The following is a 22,894-nucleotide window of genomic DNA, read 5'->3' as shown; positions in this document are numbered from 1 at the left end:
CTATGGGGGGTCACGATGACCCCCACATACCTTGTACGTGTACACACCTTAGGTGAACAATGCCAAGACATCATTCTCCTCAAAGATAGAGATTGATGCAGAACAGACTGGTCAGATGACCTGGGGAGATACTGGGCCACACGAAATGGAAATTCATAGCTTAAATACTTATGACCTTATTTTACTTATATTTTGACTATTTTACAAGATTATTGTTATTTGCATTACCAAATCTGTGTAAAATAAATGATGACTAGGCGACGTGAAACAACTGACCAAAAGCATATCCTCTAAGAGCCAACAGTGTGACTCCAGGTAAGGGAAGAAGCAACAAGAGGGAACCATTTCCTAGACCATAACACACTAGTCAGACGGGTGCTTCAGAGGCTTGTGAACAAGGCCTAGTCTAGTAACAGCAGTGAGTAGCCTAATGATGAAATCCTCCTGACCTGGGAACGAGCATTCCTAAGAGCACTGGGGAAAGCTGGTGATGAAATGTTTCCCAAGCCTTAGTGAGTATTACGACTGAAAGGGAAGAGAGAGAACGAAGAAAGCTGCCCACCATCCAGTTCTCTAAGAATCAAATCACCAGCCGCTGCAGTCGCTGACCTATAGCACACTCTGGGAGGAACTCAAAACAAAGTTCAGGGTGAGGCACTCTGTGCTCTGGGAAAACTGACAGAGCTGGCCCTCAGACAGCTAGATATTTCAGGAGGAAATGTCATAAACTCAGGGTCTGGCATTTTCTCACACTTACAAAAGCACTAAAATCATTAACTAATCTATCTGTTCCTTGCAAATAGCAGCAACCTTCTGCCAAGATGCGTTCTTGATTGCATGCACCCTCTGTCAACATCACATATGTTCTGGTCACCTCCTTCCCTCTGCAAACAGATCTCAGAGCTCCCTGGGAGACTGTCCTGGGTTATAATCCTCAGGTTGGCTCAGATAAAATTTTCCATTTCTTTCTTAGATTGACTATTGATTAAAATATAAAGAGGTTTAAGAATTCAGTTTCCTATAAATATGTGATAATCACATCACCCTATTCTAGGAGACGATGGGGGATAAGCACAGTAAACTTTACCTAAGTTATACCTCATTACTATCAAAAGCCTTGAGAGAGTATTATTATGAATTACGAATAATACTTATTCATTATACTACCTTACACATTACTTTTAACTTTCATTTTCATTATCTCATGAACCTCTCTTATATTGGGACTTCTGAATGAGAATTTGATTGAAACCCCATAGAGTTTGCAGGGAAAAAAACAGGCTTTAAAAATAGACCATCTGCTGGGATTTGCATGTCAAGAGGCCAGGGGAAATTCTAAGGGAGGGGTCTGGCAGGCCCACAGAGCCCAGAAGCCCCAGATCAAGCTGAGAGACCCAATGACAAGGGGTGAAGCAGTGGCAGGGGTCTTGGGCAGGCTGGGAGACAGGTCTAGACTGTTCAGATACAGCAGGAAGGAACATGTGGGCTGTGTCTGCGAAGGCCAGGTACACCCAGAGCCAGAACACTCAAGCGGCAGGAACTGGGAATCCTGGTCAGCAAGAGGGCCCCAGGGGTCAGGCAACCAGAGAGCATTCTGGATCTCTTGCAGTTGCAAGTCTGGGCCAAAGGGGATAAAGAATTTAATTTGCTGGGTGGAACCACGCAAAACTCTCTTGATTACAGAGAGTAAACCTCAACTGTCCTCTGGTCTTGTTTAGTGTTAGCATGAAGCCACAGCCAGCAAAGGTGAGAAACCATGACATGGCACCAGCACGCAGATTTCTACTGATCTCCTTCTCCAGTCAGCTATGGCTGAACAGAGACCCACTTGGCAAACTACACTGCCGCAGTCCTGGCGAACCAAGGTCCCAACATGTGAGAAATTTATCTGGCGGGACAGCAGGACAAACACAGGGGCCGTCACCCTGGAGGACAGCGTGACTGGTCTCAAGGTAAAGACGAGACAGGGGAAGAGACGCCCTCTGATACCTGGACCCCTTCACACAGACTGCATATTCACTCACGACCTGAAGAAAGCAGGCCCACTGAAGCCTCATTTATTCATTCAGTGCATGTTTACCGAACTTCTACTATGTGCCAGGCTGTGTTCTAAAGGCAGGAAGCAAAACAAAGAAAATTCCAGCTCTAAAGAACTGTCTGTTTTCCTATTCCTTCTTCTTCACTGAAAATGCTAAAGAAAGAAGGAAGGAAATTACTTATTTTATTATGCAAAGAATATGTACACAAATCAGAAGTGCCCAAAATTATTTGTGCCATTTGTGATTAATTATGAAATGACTGTCCTTTTCATGACAGAATCAAGTGGCTTTAGCACTTATTTAAAGAGTCTTGCTATTTTGTTCTTTGTCAATTACAAAAGTGATTCAGATGAATTTCCCATAGCTCTTTTCATTTTCATTATTATTTTGAACTATCTATTTAAAACACTGGGTATCCTTCTAACTCTTGGGAATTTGAATTACAAGAGGAACAGAATTAATTGAACTAATAATAGATTATTTGTTTTTAAGAAACTGTCTTAGAAAGCTGCTGTAAGCTTTTCCTTTCAGTAAACCATGCATCAAGAGGATGAGGTTTTCTGCATGAAGCAGAAAACTGTAAATTCCAGTGGTTTAAAAACAACAGAAATTTACTTCTCTCTCATGTTAGAAATGTTCCAACCATCTTAACTGCATTCCAGGCAGTGGGGAGAAGAAAATGAGGAAGAACAAAAGGACAAAAGGCTACTTTAAGGAGACTTCCTAGAAGTCCTGCCAATAAGTATGCTTGTAGTTCACTGGCCAGGATGCCAAGATTTAGCTTGATAGCTAGACCTAGATACAAAGGCAACTGGAAAATGTGATCTTTTAGTTGGAGGTCCTGCTGCCCCTAATAAGATGAAGGTTCTGTTAATAAGGAAAAAATACACTGGGAGACAGCTCGAGTCTCTAGTACATGGCAAAAAGCCTTAATCAAACACTAAAAGGTAAATACCTTTTAATATCCATTCCAACAAGGAGACTGTCCTCTTTTATAATTATATTCACTTTTCATAAACTGATTCAAAAAACTAAAATTAGGAAGTAAATAGGTTTATGTTAAAATTTGTTTCTTACATTGGACTAAAAATAATAAAAATGAATTTAAATATCAAGAATAACTTATGCATTTACAGACAGAGATTCAACAGGGAAAAACTCAATCCTTTCTAAGACCAGGAACAAGACAAGGATGTCCATTCATCACTCTTATTTAACATTATATTAGAGGTTTTAGCTAGTGCAATAAGGCAAGAAAAATAAAATGCATAGATCAGAAAGGAAGAAAGAAAACATATAAACCAAATATATTTCCTGATGACTTGATCATATATTAATATGTAGGAAACCCTGAAGAATCCACAGAAAAGCTACCAGAAATAAATAAATAAAAATAAATAATAAATAAATAAATATCCTCGAGGATACAATAGCAATATATAGAAATCAACTGCATTCCATGTACTAGCAACAAACATTTGAGACAAAACTCCATTTAAAATAGCATCAAAACCTCACAAGTTACTAGAAATACATTTAATGAAAGATGTACAGGGCCTATACATTGAAAATTTTAAAATTAAAAAGGGGAATTAAAAAATTACATAGTAGACACATACTATGTTTATGAATTGGAAGACCCAATATTATTAAAATAGTTGTACTAGTTACACATTACTGAATAACAAATTATTCCAAACGCAGTGGCTTAAAACAATATGCATTTAATATACATACAGTTTATGTGGTCAGAAATCTAGGGACTGCTTAGTTGGGTGGTTGTGGCTCAAGGTCTCTCATGAGGCTGCATTCAAGATGTCATCCTACCTATGTTCATCTGAAGTCTCGACTGGGTTGTAGGATCAGCTTCTAAGGTAGCTCAAAACCCATCTGGGAGATTAGTGCTGACTGCTGCCAGGATGCCACTGTTCTTTGCCATGTAGACCTCTCCACAGGGCTGCTTCAGGACCCTTGTGACATGGCAGCTGGCTTCCCCCAGAATGAATGATCTGAGAGAGAACAATATGGAAGCAATATGTCTTCTGTGATCTGCCCTTTGGAGTCACACTGCATCATCTCTGCCATTTTCTATTCATTGTAAGTGAATCGCTGAGTAGAGCTCACATTCTAGAAGAGGGGGAATTAAGTTCCATTTTTTGAAATACAAAATAATTTGTGGCGATATTTTTAAAATCATCAAAATGGAAATCTTTCCTTCATTGATCTATAGTTTCAGTGCAATCTCAGGTTAAATTTTAACTTTTTTTTTTCTTTTTTGAAGAAAATCACAGGCTAATTTAAAAGTACATACAGAAAATCAAAGTTTCTAAAATAGATTAACCAGCTTTGAAAAAAGATGAACAAAGCTGAAATACTTGCATTACCTGATTTTAAGACTTACCATACTCGAAAGTACTCAAACAAAGTGGTGCTGGCATAAGAGCACACACAAATCACTGAGATAGAAGAGCAAGTCCAGGAACAGACCCACACTGGCCAACTGACTCTCAATCAAGGAGCCAGGGTGATATGCCAAGGAGACATCTTTTTGACAAACATTGATGGAATAATGCTAGACATTTGTATGGAAAAAAATACATCTCAATCCTTAACTTCACAAAAATTATACTCAAATTGGATCTCAGACCTCAATGTAATAGCAAAAACTATTACATTCTAGATGAAAACACAGGACAAAATGTTTGTGACATCAGATTAGCAAGTATTAAATAAGATATCAAAAGCACAAACTATTTAAAAAACTGAGACATTGAATTAATCGAGTTTAAAACTGTTGCTTATTGAAAGAAACAGTTTAGGAAACAAAGAAGCAAGCCAAAGACTGGCACAAAATTTTTATAAAATATATCCAACAAAGGGCTTATACCCAGAATATAAAATGGGCACAAGAAAAGATGCTCAAATCACTAGTCATCAGAAAAACACAAATTAAAACCACAAGATATAACTGCATGCCAACTAGAATGACTAAAATTAAAATGGCTAACAATGCCAAGTGCTGGCAAGGAGATGGTGGAATTGGAACATTCATATATTGATGGTGGAAATGCAAAATGGTATAGTAACCGTGTAAAATAATATGGTACCATTTATTTTTCAAATGATGAATTCCAGCAATTCTACTTCTAGGCATTTACCCAAGAGAAGTAAAAACGTATGTACACAAAGAAATGTGTACACAGATTCTCACAGCAACATTACTCATAATCAAACCTGGATATAACCCAAATATTCACCAACTAATGAACAAACAAATTGTAGTGTAACATACTAGGGATTGATATTTACAATAACAAGGAATTAAACAGTAATCAAAGGTAAATGGATTTCAAAAACAGCATGTTAAGTGAAGTAAGTAGAACATAAAAGACTTCATACTACAGGATTCAAATTATATGAGATTCTAGAAAAGGCAAAGCTGTGGTGACATAAAGAAACCAGTGGTTATCTGGGGATGGCAGGTGGGTGACAGCAAAAGGAATGAAAAAAAATGTTTAGGGAGAAGAGACTGTTTTCTATCCTGATTGTTGTGGTAGCTATAAAACAGTATACAAGTACCCAAATTCACCAAACTGTACACTTAAAGTTGGTATATTTTATTGTATTGTAATACTTTAATGAACAACAACAAAAAATTTTCATAAAAGTAAACATGAAGATCTAAGAAGACTGAAATTTCTAGATATATACTTCTCATCTTAAATTTTATAAAATTTTATAAAAGAGGTGAGATTTTCACAGACTGAAACCAGTCTTTAGCAACAAAAAACTTCTGGTATCTTGAAAATATTTCCAGCTAACATAAACTAACATAAGAAGACTTTTCGATAATAAGTTATGCTGTCATTTATAACGAATACGTCAACTTCCCTGGTGGCTCAGACAGTAAAGAATCTGCCTGCAATGCAAGAGACCCCAGTTTGATCCCTGGAGAAGGGAATGGCAACTCATTTCAGTATTCTTGTCTGGATAATCTCATGGACAGAGGAGCCTGGCGGGCTACTGTCCATGGGGTTCACAAAGAGTCAGCAAGACTGAGTGACTAAGCACGCACATAATGAATATATTAAAAATCACATGCATTGATTTTACCATAGTTCTTTCGCAGAGCTGATCATAAAGATATAAGAAAAATATCAACATAATCAGCCCCAAAGAGGAAGGAACACTGGACATTTCTATTTCAAAACAATCTGTTGAAAGACATAATCAAAACTGATTCAAGGCTTCCTATCTCTTGATAGGGAAACAATGTGAAGACTCTGTGAGAAAAGGGAAAAAGCACTGTGTGGCAACTGCCATGTAGTCTATCAGGAATCATCAAGAATGAAAACATCTGGGTGTTTTCTTGTTGACCTCTTATCTCCATTTCTTTTCCCTTTGACCGGCAGCAGTACTGACCCAGCTTAATATATTCTACAGTAGCCTTAAAGCCTTCTCAAAGCCATCCTTTACTTCGTTTTCTTTTTATTATTATTATTATTATTCTTTACAATATTGTATTGGTTTTGCCATACATCAACATGCATCCACCACGGGTGTACACGTGTTCCCCATCCTGAACCCCCCTCCCACCTCCCTCCCCGTACCATCCCTCTGGGTCATCCCAGTGCACCAGCCCCAGGCTTCCTGTATCCTGCATCGAACCTGGACTGGCGATTTGTTTCTTATATGATATTATACATGTTTCAATGCCATTCTCCCAAATCATCCCCACCCCTCACAGAGTCCAAAAGACTGTTCTATACATTTGTGTCTCTTTTGCTATCTCGCATACAGGGTTGTCGTTACCATCTTTCTAAATTCCACATATATGCGTTAGTATACTGTATTGGTGTTTTTCTTTCTGGCTTACTTCATTCTGTATAATAGGCTCCAGTTTCATCCACCTCATTAGAAGTGATTCAAATGTATTCTTTTTAATGGATGAGTAATACTCCATTGTGTATATGTACCACAGCTTTCTTATCCATTCATCTGCTGATGGACATCTAGGTTGCTTCCATGTCCTGGCTATTATAAACAGTGCTGCGATGAACATTGGGGTACACGTGTCTCTTTCAATTCTGGTTTCCTCGGTGTGTATGCCCAGCAATGGGATTGCTGGGTCGTATGGCAGTTCTATTTCCAGTTTTTTAAGGAATCTCCACACTGTTCTCCATAGTGGCTGTACTAGTTTGCATTCCCACCAACAGTGTAAGAGGGTTCCCTTTTCTCCACATCCTCTCCAGCATTTATTGCTTGTAGACTTTTGGATAGCAGCCATTCTGACTGGCGTGAAATGGTACCTCATTGTAGTTTTGATTTGCATTTCTCTGATAATGAGTGATGTTGAGCATTTTTTCATGTGTTTGTTAGCCATCTGTATGTCTTCTTTGGAGAAATGTCTATTTAGTTCTTTGGCCCATTTTTTGATTGGGTCGTTTATTTTTCTGGAATTGAGCTGCAGGAGTTGCTTGTATATTTTTGAGATGAGTTGTCTGTCAGTTGCTTCATTTGCTATTATTTTCTCCCATTCTGAAGGCTGTCTTTTCACCTTGCTTATAGTTTCTTTTGTTGTGCAGAAGCTTTTAATTTTAATTAGATCCCATTTATTTTTGCTTTTATTTCCAATATTCTGGGAGGTGGGTCACAGAGGATCCTGCTGTGATGTATGTCGGAGAGTGTTTTGCCTATGTTCTCCTCTAAGAGTTTTATGGTTTCTGGTCTTATGTTTAGATCTTTAATCCATTTTAAGTTTATTTTTGTGTATGGTGTTAGAAAGTATTCTAGTTTCATTCTTTTACAAGTGGTTGACCAGTTTTCCCAGCATCACTTGTTAAAGAGATTATCTTTTCTCCATTGTATATTCTTGCCTCCTTTGTCAAAGATAAGGTGTCCATAGGTGCGTGGATTTATCTCTGGGCTTTCTATTTTGTTCCATCGATCTATATTTCTGTCTTTGTGCCAGTACCATACTGTCTTGATGACTGTGGCTATGTAGTGGAGCCTGAAGTCAGGCAGGTTGATTCCTCCAGTTCCATTTTTCTTTCTCAAGATTGCTTTGGCTATTCGAGGTTTTTTGTATTTCCATACAAATTGTGAAATTATTTGTTCTAGTTCTGTGAAAAATACCGTTGGTAGCTTGATAGGGATTGCATTGAATCTACAGAGTGCTTTGGGTAGTATACTCATTTTCACTATATTGATTCTTCCAACCCATGAACATGGTATATTTCTCCATCTATTAGTTTTCTTGTACACGACAACGCCAGAGACATAAGACAATGAGTTTGTTGAAGGTGATGTTTGAGCTGCATTCTTAATCCATCATATGGAGGACCAATTAAATAAATATCTTTGATGGTCTTAGAAGAGAAAGTACATTACAGCTACAGACCAATTTCTTCGTATTAAGAAGAAAGCAGAGGATGCCAACAGGATAAAGTTTTCTTGGATATTGGTGGGCCCACAAAATTCATAATGAAGGCTGCAGGGAACTGTTGGAGGAATGGGTCTTTCAGCACCTCTGGGTACTTTTAAAACTTCTTTATGACCAGGATCTCCCTCCAGAATCCAGTCTCCATGGATGATGATCAGGGCCTCACCTTAGTGGGGTCGGCAAGGGAAGATCTAAGAACAGCTGGTACCTAAGTGTCTTGTGTTTGAAGCAGACATGGACGAGAGCCTTGAAATAGGCACTGGAAGGCACTGGGCCCACTGGACCACCAGAACACCTGGCCTTTGGTCCTGGCTCAATTGCCCAGCAGTTGTGCAACTTGAGCTTCAGTTTTAAAACAAGAAGCCTAGGTTCCCCACCACTGCAGAGAGTGTGTCAAGAACCTAATGAGGCGGTACACATTGACAACATTCTGACAATCACAAAGAATAGCAGTGTTTTGTTGTACAGAAATGATTATTTGATAATACTGAATTTTATCTGAGTTTTTAGAAAGTCAGCAAGTATTTCTAGAATATAGATGAAACGCCAGATGTTTTGTTTGGCACTGGGGATGATAAAGAATAATGTATAGTTTCTAAATTGAAAGGGCAGATTCAGAGAAGGCTTCAGAGTTAGAACTTAAATGAATACGATTTTCTAGGAAAAGAAGGGATCTAATGGTGAAAGAATGGAGATGGCTGGAAGAAACTGCCATATGGTTATGCAAAGCTACCTCTGAAGAACACAGATGCTAAAGCTCCAGAACCTGCATTTGAACATTGTCTCTGCTACGTATCAGCTTGTATTCTTAGCAGATAAGTTCTTTGTGCCTCAGTTTATCTATAAAATGGGGACAACAGGGTCTACAATATCAGGTTTTTAGGAGGACTAGTTAAATAAATAGTATTTGTAAAGTGCTTAGAAAAGAGTTGTGTTAGTCTGCTTTCTCTAGGTTATGCGGTGATAACAAATTATCCCAAATTTCAGTTGTTTTTACAAAGGCTGTTTCTCACTCATCTTGCATGTTGGCTATGGCCCTGCTCTGTGTGTTTTCTTCATTCTGGGATCTGGGCTGAGAGAGCAATGTCTATCTGGCACGTGTTTTTCTCATGACAAAACGAACAGAGCAATGGTGGGACCACACAAGGGTGCTTAAAACTTCTGCCTGAGAAGCACCCATCACTGCTGCTCATAGTCTGGTGGCTCACATAAGTCACAGAGTGGAGTCTGATGTTCACACGGCCCCTAGAGGCCCTGCAGAGAGGGGTCTAGGGAGATGGGGCAGCAAATACTCTCAACCAACAAAACAGCTGAACAAACAATATAATCTACTACCAATGGGTGGGACATAGCATGTGCCATGGGTTTGTTAAAGAAAAATAAGTGATGACAAAGAATCTCAAGACAGCATGAGATGTCAGAGGGGTAAAGTGCTCAGCAACTCCGGAGTACAGTGTCCATGGGCTGAGAGAGGGACCTGAGGAGGCCTAACTTTGAAAGGCTCTGCAAGAGGCCAAGGTTTTGCCTATAGGTAAAAGATAGGTGACAGTAATGCCAATTATATAGCTGTATCTTATGAGGCACTCTGTGCCGGTTTTTATCAAGACACTGGCATGATTTCATTTGTTCGGCATTGAACATTTAAAAGTCACTCTCCGTGCAACACTTGTCTAAGACAACATTCTGTCAGCAGTGGACTGAGTTGCAACTGTTTCAACAAAGAAGAGGACAGAAGGTTTCTTTCAGTAGGTCCAGGCTACCTAGGGTCAGGATAGGGGAAGGGGGCTCAGAGAGGAAGGGAGGGAAAAGAAGGGGGAGGAAAGAGAGGGTGTGAAAGAATCAGAGAGAGAGGGGGCACTGTACAATGGACTGATAAGCACTCAGTCTGGTGGTGGGATTGTAAATACTGTGTTAATTAGAAGATGGTGAAAGCACCCTCTACATATGGCTGCTTCCTAAGGATCCACTGTCTTCTACACGAGGTTCTTTCACAAGCCCAACCCACCTCACAGCTCTGACCACCCTTGACTTCCCTCTGCAGCTTCTGTCCTCATTTTCAATGAAATGCTAAAAAATCATCTCAATCCCTCAGGTTCAACTGAAAACCTTGGGCATCGGATGATGATCTGCCATGCTGTACCCTTCCTTTGGTGAGCTGGGAGAAGAAATCTGAGGGAAGAAAGAATAAGGAAGAAGAAAAGAAAGAGTGAAGAGCAGAGAAAGATGTGAAAAGGAGTAGAATCAACACCCATCCTCATTCACCTGGGAAACAGGTCAGGGCTCCAAAACTTTCTCCAAAGAAGTTCTGATTTCCACAGTGGATTCCGCTAGGTCTGTGAGCTTTTTTCCCTTAATGATTTATCATGGAAAGCCCATCAACATAAGGTTCTGTTTGGTGCTTTTTCTTTTACAGTTACCATCAGACGATGTTTTACTTTTTGTCTTTAAAACTCTTGTGGGGGGAAGAGAGACAGGTAAATTACTGCCCACAGATGTGCCATCTTGATTCCTTCAAGGCTGCTCAACTCTCTCCTTCCCCGCTTCTGTGACTTACAAACCCTAATAAGACGTCTATAATCTCACACCATCATGAAGTTTTTGTTTGAAAAGCTTTAAAGATTTACTCTTTAAAGATCTACACCCACTGCCTACAGAAAAAACATACAAACTCAGACCACGTCCAAGGTCCTAATGAATCTGGTATGAATCTATGTTTCTAATCTTGTTACTGGGTAGGACAGATTTTCTTTCACACTACGGTGACTTGATTGTAAGATAATCAAAGTCTGACGTACTGTACAGAGCAGGTAACAAATGCAGGAAATGGCTAGACTGTGAAAGCGACAGGTCTCTTAGACAGGCCTGCCTCTTCACCTGCTCTCAAACAGCTTGAAAGAGGACCAAACGATGATGAAGACATGAATTATGAAAAGAGAAAACTTGGCAACAGCAGGCTCTTTCTATTTTAATCATTCCAGAATCAGCTCAGGCCTGAGACTTCAGCTTTTGAGACTTAGGGTACATCCCGGTGGTAATGACTCACTACTATGATTCAGAGGATGGCAGAAAATGAAGAAGTGCAGGGCTACAGACGGCCTGAAGGCTTTCTTCAGAACCATACAAAGAACTTAAAGTTCAATAAGTAACCAATGTTTTCTTTAAGGAAAAAAGTCTTATTAATATGTAACAAATGTAGTGGAACTGTGGAGTAGAGTGACTTCCTCCAAAGAAGGTCTCTCACAAAAGACATGAAGAAGAGAAAAAAAAAGACATGAAGAATAGTGAGACATGAGGTGGGAATAGGACTCAAGGAAGTGCAGACTAATATTTCTGAAGTACCCATTTAAATGGAAATATTTCACTTATGTACTATATCAATTATTATACAATTCTGCCAACTTTCAAGGAAGCAGTCATATTTTTAGGCATTAACTGTTGGTATTCAAAGCCAGAACGGTCGATGGAAAAACAATGTGATATTAAAATAGGTATCAATGTTACATGTGAGTAATATCAATCTTTATGCAAAACCAAATGCCCTTTATACTTTCTGGGCAGCAACTGGAATCCCCAAGGGATCGCAAAACGGATCCTAGCTGTTCTGGGCAAATCAACTCGTTATTGCTGCTTGAAAGCTAAACACACTTCCCTAACCCCTCTCCAATCAGGAAAAATACTTAAGTCCTTGTTCTTTTCAGCGACATCACTCCCAACCTAGCAAAATACTGTACTAGTGGAATTCACCCTCCTTCTCCTCTTTTAATCAGTGGGATACTTTTAAGCTGGGTATTCAGAAACATTTCTAATCATGACAGGATGGGTGACACAAGGAGAGAGAAAAACTGGCCTAAAGCAAAATAAATCCACCCATAACTAAATAAAATAACCCAAAGCTGGCAGCTTTTCAGAAAAGCATGAGTAAAGGTTTTGGTTTCTATGACAGCAGATAACACATTACTTATGTTTATACAAATTCTCTTTATAAGAAAAAAAAAAGCTCTTTCTCTTAAAAACACAGATTGAAATAAAATTACTTCCTTACTACACACAGTATGTTAGGAGAACTACTGATTTCAGAGCTAAAAGGTGATCTTTTATCAACAGGTTTTCTAGTATTTCTCCAAAACACTGAATATTATCTGTGCATTTTTGGGGGGAGAGTAAAAATTTTATTTTATTTTTAGTATTTTAACATAAAAAACCCCAAAAAAACAAAAAAAGGAAGTTGCTTGATAAATATGGGGAGAGGAGGAGTCACGTTGAGCAAGAAGACATCTGGGACAAGTTGTGGCTTTATGAATCTCAGACCTCGATCCTATAATCGGTGGTGTGTGAACCAAACACTCAAAAACAACACCCTCCTTTATAATTATCCTTATCTAAAGTATACCATATTATATTAAATATTTCATAATAAAAGTGCGCTTCTCTGGAAAAAGTCAGAAACAAGATATTCATTAAATTCAAAACAAGCACTAACATCTATGATATAATGTGAAGGAAAACTGGGGTAATTATCACTGACACTAATCATTTTAAGTCAACACAATTAGTATCATCTAACTACAGTGGGATAATAATAAAGAACAAGGTTGATATGAAGATTTATCAGATTTGTGTAATGGCAGGAGGTCTGTAACCCTGGTTGAATTACTTACAATAAAGTGAAGATTGAATTGGCTCAGAGATATTTATTAATAATGGGACTATTATAAGCTACATTCATCTGAAAATTATATTTCAAATATCGAGCAACTCAATTCACTCTTCTGAATATTAATGTTAAAAATTTGTTAAACTTCTGATTCCTTTATGAAATTAAATCAGCCCCTTACCACCTGTTAAGCATGTGTACTAGAAAAGACTGACCACAACACACAAACTTTAGATTTTAAAAAGACTAGAAAGAGTTGAGAAATGCAACCTTCAATTCTAGAACACTGAATGTCACAAAATGAAACTTTCTGAGGTGGTATCAGGAACTTACTTGAAAACCAGGAGTCTGCAAACAGAATAAAGAAATAAAACGGGATGTCTTAAAACAAATGAGTCACATAGTGAGTTTATATTAAAGAATGGCTCAGACAATGACAGCAAATCAATCAACAGAAAACTAACACAATGAGATGTAATACAATAAGGTACTTGTCAAATTTTTGGATGTTTTAGGAAAAAAAGGACTGAAGATTATCACTGTCAAGAGAAAGAGAATGTATCACAAATGAAAGAGTAAATTCTCAGGCTGCTCTCATTATGAAAGCAATGAACTCTCAACTTACTGTCTTCAGGTTGGTTAAGAACCTGCCAGTCAAGCTGGCAGATCAAGTGGGGATGAGATTAGATGGGGCAGAGCCTGGCCACTGTGCCTCACACGAGCAGAATGACCCCAGGCTGTCCTTAAGTCACTACAAGTCTTAAGAACACCAGGTGGCTCAGATGGTTTGAAGACCTCACAATGGAGTTCAGCTCTGCAGTCCTGAAGCCAATCTGGGCATCGGTGGAAAGTGTTTTGGGAGAGGGAAACAAAGTGACTTCAGTCCTCACAACTGTGGCTGGAAACTGCAAGGAGTGAAGGAATAAGTTGTATATGAAAAGAACAAACACAGGAGAGCGTAAAGGAAGGACAGAAGTGAGCCGGCTTAAAGTAATGACCCAGTGTCCCATCATACTATTCACCCAGGAAACAAGAGTGAGTAGTGATAACTTACGTAAAATGTCTGCAGTGGAATGCACGGTGGTGGTGGTGGGGGGGCTGGCTTAGTCGCTAAGTCGAATCCAACTTTTGTGACCCCATGGACTGTAGCCCACCAGGCTCCTCTGTCCATGGGATTCCACAGGCAAGAATACTGGAGTGCGTTGCCATGCCCTCCTCCAGGGAATCTTCCTGACCCAGGAATCGAACCCAGGTCTCCCACATTGCAGGCATATTCTTTACTGCCGAGCCACCAAGGAAGCCCAGTGGAATGCAAAGTTATGTCCAAATCCTTTCCCTTTGATGTTATACATATCCCTGTGAATCCAGTCTGTAACTTTCTTAGTCATTTCCAAGAAAGAAATTAAAATTATGTTCCACATATACTGCTGCTGCTGCTGCTAAGTCGCTTCAGTCATGTCCGACTCTGTGCAACCCCATAGACGGTAGCCCATCAGGCTCCCCCGTCCCTGGGATTCTCTAGGCAAGAACACTGGAGTGGATTGCCATTTCCTTCTCCAATGCGTGAAAGTGAGAAGTTAAAGTGAAGTCGCTCAATTGTGTCCGACTCTTAGTGACCCCATAGACTGCAGCCCACCAGGCTCCTCCATCCATGGGATTTTCCAGGCAAGAGTGCTGGAGTGGGGTGCCATTGCCTTCTCCATCCACATATACTAGTTATAAACATATTTTTTATAGAAATCTGGGAGTTCAAATTTAAGCCATGGATGAAAAATAAAGCTCAATTTCATGCTTTAGATTCCTTCTTGATACCTCATAGAGTTGAAGACGTATGTTAATTAAAATAAAACAAAATAATACAGAGCATGGGGATGGGGAAGATGATGCTTCTGTGTGGCACACAGATGAGACACCACCCAAACCCTTCAGCTAGCTCCCTCTTCCTTCTCCAGCCACGCACCCTGACGAATCTTGCATCAGTTCTCATCCACCTGACTTTCCGCTTAACCTTATTTTTCCCTTGCATGACCAAGTCTTTTTCCGAAAGAAACAAAATCTCTCTCCCTGCTTTTGGCAAATCCGACTTCTTCATTTTATTTTTCTGCTGTTTTTGTCCTGCTATGACCTCGACTACTGCTAATGTAATTTTAAAATAACACAGACAAGAAACTCAGCTAAAACTTTCACTAAAATTACCTTGAAAACTGAGACAATCTGGCCTCTTTTGTCTCAATGATCCATGTAACTGGCTTTTTCATCACTAAGGAAGTGGCTTTGAGATGGAATCTGACACCTGAAGACAACTGAATATAACCCATAATCTCAATATGACATTTTCCCTCAAGTTTCTTCAGGAAAGAGGAGAGGTGGGGAGGGGGGGAAATCACACTTACAAGTCCACTTATGGCTACAATCCAGATGTAGGAACCAGAGGTGAAAAGCTATAAAAGAAAAAAAAGGCAACTAAAAATGAAATTCAACTGCCAGTCACAGCATATTTACTTTTACATAATTATAGTCATTACCATTTATGTTGTCTTAATTATATACATTCTTAATATAAACAAATGGAAGATCACCAAATACTCTGTTATATAAAGGTAAATAATATACCATTTTTCTTTTCTTTCCTCTTCTACCAAGACCTCACTCAGCTTTCCGATAGCCTAAAACAGATTGGTTGAAACCAGCCCACTCTTATGCAAAGAAAAATAAGTGAAATTCAAGCACATTCTTGTTTACAAATGGACATTAATTGGTTTACACAAAGTAAAATACTATATGGACAGAAATTATTAGCATTAACAACACGGAAAATATGTAGTCACCGCCAATGCTTAGTGTCAAGTAATGACATGTATTATAGTTCATATAATTCTCTTATTTCAATTTCTTATTATTGCTACTCTAGTTTTAGATGGAAGATGTCTGTCAGCATACAGGTCCTTGCCCAATGTTGCTCTGCTGATCCTCTCATTCTAGTCTGGCCAAGAAAGAGCGAACCAAGTAACAGGGCTCAGAGTTTATTAATGGCAAAAGTACTTAGAAATGGGTCTCATGAAATCTCTGCCTTTTTCAAATCATTTACATCCAAGGATTGTGTTCAGGGTTTTTTTTTGTTTGTTTGTTTTTGTTTTTTATGTCATAAGACATCTCCCAAGCGTTCCTGCAAGAAAGAAAAATTCATAGCCTAGTAACAGGATAATATCGGGACAACTGGTAAAATTGGAATAAGACTGTATCAATGTTAATTTCCCAATTTTGTTAACTGAACAGCAGTTATGCAAGAGAATGACCTTATTTATAAGAAATACACTGAAATATAATATTAACACTGAAATACTTAGAGAATAAAATGAAGTCACACATGCAGATTAAAAAAAAAAAGATTTGTATCTTAGTGTCTGTCCACAATTAGATCAGTAGATCACCAGATGGGGAGTTAAGCATTTCTGCTCATAGAGAAAGAAGCAGTTCATCAGCGACATCAGTGCCAGATGAAAACCTCAAAGTTGCGCACTTTTATCAAGGACAGATAGAAAAAAAGATACATAGAAAGAAGACAGATACAAAGGTAACAGATGGCAAAGCACAGGTAAAAAGCAGTCTAACAAGCTGTGCTCTTGTGTTAGCTCATGGAGAAATGAGCAATGGCTGCAACTCTAATCCCTTGATTTAAAATTTAATCCTTTGATTGAGTGTGGATGCTTGTTCAGTGTGAATGACTTTGAAAACAACAAGAATGAGAATTACGTGGAAAATTATTTTTCTGTAGTCTTCTTCCAAAAGTACAGAGAAAAGTAATACTTCCACAGCACTTGCTGTGTGTTTTTTCTCACTGCTGGCCTCTCTGAGGGGCAGGTGCTGCATCTCAAGCTACATTTTATCCTCCATGGCCCCCAGCACTGGGCATTACGTGACTGGCTCTTGAGCCCTGGGCACGTCAATGTCCCTTCACAAACGTCTTTGCTCTCCTGAGAATGACTAAAGTCATTCAATCACTCATCTAGCAAATGTCCCTGGTTTCAAGAAGTTGCTGACTAACTGAGGCACAGAAACAAGTGTGAAGGTTCAGAGGGGAGGGAACAGAAGTCTGGGGAATAAAAGGTTCACATTCACGTCAAGGTGGGGGAAGGGTGGGAGTCGATACTGGATGGACAAGAAGAAACCCTGGATGCCATTCATGCTAAAGAGTTCAGATTTTATCAAGAGGCCCAGGGCATCTCCACCTCTACTTTCTGCATCAACTTCTACCCCACCAAAAAAAAAAAAAGACAAAACAAAACCACTCACAATCTCAGAAAAACCAAAGGTGGCAGTCATACAGACATACATTATTAATATTAGGAACCAACTGACTTTGTTTCTTATTACCTGTTCTGATTACCCCCCAAAACCCACTGCTACAATCTCTACATCTTCAAATGATCATGTGAAATAGATATCATTGTTCCCACTTTACAGGTGGGCAAATGGGGGCTCAGAAAAAGTGATGGAAAAGGAAAGTAATTACCAGAGCAAGTACTTAAACCAATGTCCACTCGGCTCCAAAGACTTGCCACAGCGCTGCACTGAATCCCTGCTCTACATGGAATGAAGCAACGTCTTCTACCCTCAAAGCTGCTCTCTAACTAGAGCCAACATGAGGACCAGAGGCTTCCATGACCTGACCCAAGATCAAGCTTGAGTATGCCATGTCAGAACTGGAACTTGGGTCTCTGCCCCTGGTCCAGGGGACTCTGCGACCACTGCATTCTGCCTTCTGTTGGAACATCTTAAAAAGAATTAGGCATGCCACTGAAAACCCTAGTAATAAGAGTAAAACATGGAAGTGGGCTCTTAGGTTATAAGAGTATTAGAGAGGACAAAGGGGAGTGTAAAGCTACGTAGGCTGAGAGATGAGGAATAAACATATTTCATGAAAAATGGTTGTAAAAGTGGTAAGGAAACACCCACCCCAGATGGGCCATTGATAACACGTGAGAGCAGACAAGAGAAGGTGGAGGAAATGCTAAAGGTTAAAAGGGGAGGGAGGAGGGCCCTGTACAGTGACACTGGCATCCGGTCTGATATGTGTGGGATAAGGAATGTTATGAGTATTGACGGATCAAAAGGCCAAGCTACATATGGTACCACAGGAAACAGCAGAATAAAAGTTTACATTAAAAGGTGTGAGAGTGAAAGAAAAGTGACAGGTGTAATGCTACAGGTAGAAAACTGAAAATCACACGTATCTTCTATTCCCGGGCCTGGAGCCTAGCAGACAGCAATCAATATTCACTGAATGTTGGTAAAGACGATCTTTTTCGATTCAAGTCAAATGGTAAGTCCACTAATGGCCATCGGGTAAAACCATTTAGTGAATGGCAACAGTGTAATCAAGCCTGCTGCGGCACAGGAGTCATGAGGCTGGCAAAGCGTATCTGGTTCCTGCTTTAGAGCTTTATTTGTGACTCTGTATTCAATGAATCAATTTTGGCAGTGGCTTTCCACGTTCCGCCTCTGGACTGTTCTCACGTTTCCGCTTCATACTGCGATTTTTGAAAAAGTACTTACACGCAATTGTACAACAAAATTAAAATATTTTCCACCAATACAAATTACAGTGAAAGCGCTTATCAGATTTCTAAAGGCTATGAAAGTATTCTAGTACATTATATACCTTGATGTTCTTGTTCTGTAACACTTCCTTTGAACGTTTGATACAGATCATGAAGCCAAACTTATGGGAAAAAAAAAACTTTGTTTTTCAAGGAGATCAAATGAGAAAAAGACCAAAAAAAAAAAAAAAAAAAAAAGAGACAGAGAGAGACAGATCTGGTTAAAGAAATGTGAACAGAAAAATGTATACTGTACCTGTAGTCCCAATATATAAATCAGTGTCTTGTTTGTGATGGACAACGGGCCCAGAATATGTGCCACTTGGACTCTTGGGATGGAGCAGTAAAATGGTACAAAGAGAGCAAACACAGGTGCCAGGCTATGCAAACAAATAAAAAAAAAATCACTATAGTGTAATGCTCAATTTACAACACCAACGGCAAATGTATATCTGAAGTAACACTGCTTATCGTTTTATTTCAGTCTGAAATCATGATCTTAGATACACAAGTTGGTTTCTATATGTACAACATATCCAAAATAATTTGTACGTATATATAATATTTTATGAGAACTCTATCTGATCTTTGTTAACTCTCCCAAAGTGATTGCAAAGTAATGGTTTGGCATCTACTAATGAACTATCAGCACTGTGAGAAAATGTAAAGCTGATGCTACGTTTTCTTTTCATGAATGAATTGAAATCTGATGAAAGAAGTGAGACAAACCAAAATCAAGAAACGTTACAATTCATCATGGCAAAATGCAAAATCTTCATGTCAGACCTGTCCGATTACATTTCACTGTAGCACTTGACAAGGCTCGCGCTCTTGTCCTCCCTTTCTCAAATGTCTTCCTGATTTTGTCTTAAACCCTGCTTCTTGATGGTTTACCCATGATTTCTTCCACCTCTCTTCTATCTTCTCCAGGGTTCCACTGAAGACGTTTCTCTTTGCTCTTTGCTCTAGTCTCTCTCTGTATAAACCTAAGCCCTTTTACGCCTTCAACTAAAAAAAAATGAAGTGAGTCCCCAAGCTGTCTGACTGTCCCCTCACCTTGGCTATGAAATTCGATCTGATACCTTCAACTTGACATACTCAAAAGTCACAAACGTGTTTCTACATGAAGACGTGCTTCTCTTGAATCCATCTCCTAATACTGCCATCAGTATTTTCTTCCCCCACAGTTCTGATCATGTCACACCCCTGGTTAAAACCCTTCCTTCCACAGGCTCCCAGTATCCAAAGAGGAAATTTCAAACATCAGCATGAACTAGCAAACCCTGTGATTCTTTCTTACCAGTGTGGTTTCCTACGACCATCCCCTTCTCCCTTGTCCTGATCTGGCCCATCCCCTCTCACCCCCTCCCCGTCCAGATGCTCCCTGGGCACCTCAGCCTCTGCTGACTACTCACTGATGCAGGTTATTCTTTCAACACAAAAGTGTCACACTTTTCTGCTTAGGAAACTTACGCTTATGGTACACGACAGAGCTCAGCTCCTCTCCCCAGTGATTTCTCCAACCCTCCTGGCGGTGAGCCGCTCTCCTTTGCCCTTGAAGCTACCCCAGTTTCACTGTTTGAGTGAATCAATGAATCAATCACCTGGGCACTGTGCGAGAGGCAGCAGGCCAGGTACAGGAGCTCCATCAACACCTCTAAGTAGGAAGCAGCCCCTAACCTCAAGGAATTAGCTCCAAGATTGCAGACACACATTCCTACCAGGGTAAGGCAGCAGACATGAGCGAGTCCTGTGGTTTGGACATACACGTAACACACATTCTTCATTAAACACTTGTTAATTTAATTAGTCTTTTACTTCCTCGTATTTTGGACGAGTGGCATCACACAAAGAAATTATTGCATCATAAGAAAAATGCAAGAACTACTTTTCACTTCCACAAAGAAATGTTCTCATTACTATTTCTGTGGAAACAACAGGTCCCTCTAGAACATTTTCCCATCTTTGATGAGAATATGTTATTAAAAAATCATCCACTGTCCTTTCTACTCTTAAACAAAACAAAAAGCCAACACATGTTGAAAATGAGGTAGATGGCAGCACTCTGAAACTTCTTCTATTGGTACTTGCTGAATAAATGAATTTCTCTTTAAAACGGTAAAACCATACAGCAGGATTTGTCTTTTGTTTTAAAAAGTCCCTTTCTTGCTTTATTATTTTTAATGGGATTAAAGCATACAGTTTTATAGATACATTCAAACTATGGCCTATTGGTCTCTTGGTAATAATAAGAAAACCCTATTTTGGTTGCACTTGAAGTGTCTGACTAAGGAACATGTCTTTAGGTACTCAATTTATAGAAGGTCTTCTGTTTATATTTAGCAATAAAATGTAAAGAGTGAAGGTATAACAAAACATCTGAAGCAGAGTTCTTACTTGAGGGTACATTTCAATGTAAACTAAGAAATATTGATAGGAATTTTAATGACCACAGTTCATATCTTACATACCAACAGAAGAAGTTTCAAAATTCCTTAGAAGTTATTCATCACTATGTAGTTTTAACTGATGACTAAATACTAAACTACACCTACCCAATATACAAAAGCACGTATTTCAGACCATGGTGTGGTACAGGCTGCCCTGTAGAAAATTTCCACTGCTATTTCTATACACACTGAGTGTTATTAGTCACTGACCAGTCTTTCTCTTTTCCTTATTTTACAACAACATTTGTTCTTTATACTGTCAACAGTAACTCAGCTTGACCTTTTCATATTGAGAACAGCTAACTTCTGGAAGCCCTATGTGGTTTAAGCATACAGGGCTGAAGTACAGAAAGGAATACACAATATAAAGGATTCATTCACTAATGTCACTAACATTTGTTGAGTATCTCCTATATACTCACAACTATGCTTGACAGAACAAATAAAATAGAAGCACTCAGGTCAGGTCACAAATGTCCATCCTATATTTTCTATGGAAAAAGGACAGTGACTCCACTTTTACAGTACAACTAAAGAAATCCTGGTAACTTTCAACAATAAAAATAAGGCTTGTGAACTCATGAAACTATCTGATAGTAAATATCAACAGCATCTCAAAGGACAATTACCCTGTCACCTCTTCTTTATACATATGACTACTCTAATACCAAAAAGAGGGGAAATCCAGTTTGCTAGAACATTTATTTTACCTAGATAAGTTCATAAAATAAAAATGCTTTACTTAACAAAAATTATTTTGAAAATTAAAAGACAAAAACCCCACCAGGATGGCTTTTCAACAAATTGAAAAACTTCTCAATAGTGTCTTCTTCAAGGCTTCTTCGATCCAATTTTTTTTCTTTTTTTCCCTTCTTTTTTACTTTTTAAATTATGAAGCATGATAACATATTTACAGGAGATTTGGAAAATACAGAACAAAGTTACATATAGTTTTACTATATATTGCAATTATTTTGTAAGTAGAAAAATTAAGATTTTTGGTTGTAGTTTAAACATCAAACTGTCAAAAATTAATAGAATGAATAGACAGAAAAGTAGAAGGATACAGCAGATCTGAAAAGCACTATGAACAACTCAACATAATTAAGATCTATACAAATTTCACACAACAACAGGATACAAATTCTATTCAAGTTCCCACAGACTATAAACCAGGAGACAATGGAACATATCCAGGGGCATTAAACAAGGTTCAAAAATGTCATGGTATAAAGGAGTATTCAAATCAAGTTTTAAAGGAACTAGTTCTGTAAAAGTTTACCACACTGACCAATCAAATCATAAAATCTCTGTATTTCCCCCTCAGAGAATTTTTATACTAGGAGTTACCTTGGTGATCATTTAGTTCAGTACTTTTATTTTACATAGTGGCATGGAGTCCCAAAGAACTTAGGTGAGTGTTACTCTTCTGTTTGACAACGTTTATCTATGCATCTTCAGCACGGTAGGGCTTATAATAACCTCAATGGAATAATACACTGAGAGGCTAAAAGTCCTCAGCACTTGGACAGAATCCTGGAATGGAAGGGTCTCTGAGGGCACAGAGTCACAAATCCCTACCAAATGATTCAATTCTCTCTACAACGTCCCTCCAAACAGACACCTGGTTTATGCAAGCACCTACAGAAGAGATGGATTTCCCAGGTGGCTCAGTGGTAAAGAATCCTCCTGCCGGTGCAGGAGACTCC

At 38.9% G+C, this 22,894-nt stretch overlaps 1 protein-coding gene across 1 annotated transcript in view; it reads right to left on the bottom strand.

The window, feature by feature from the left end:
• Positions 1-22,894, bottom strand: part of UBAC2 (UBA domain containing 2) — a 170,574-nt gene that overhangs the window by 45,952 nt on the left and 101,728 nt on the right. Inside the window, exons 5-6 of the mRNA XM_061435278.1 lie at positions 18,992-19,115; positions 15,529-15,576 (exon numbers count right to left, since the gene is read on the bottom strand). Coding sequence (XP_061291262.1) covers positions 15,529-15,576; positions 18,992-19,115 — 172 coding nt within the window. The remainder of the gene's footprint in view (positions 1-15,528; positions 15,577-18,991; positions 19,116-22,894) is intronic.

Source organism: Bos javanicus, chromosome 12 (assembly GCF_032452875.1).
Source record: "Bos javanicus breed banteng chromosome 12, ARS-OSU_banteng_1.0, whole genome shotgun sequence".
Classification (NCBI taxonomy): Eukaryota; Metazoa; Chordata; class Mammalia; order Artiodactyla; family Bovidae; genus Bos; species Bos javanicus.
This window is presented reverse-complemented; position numbering and strand designations above follow the sequence as displayed.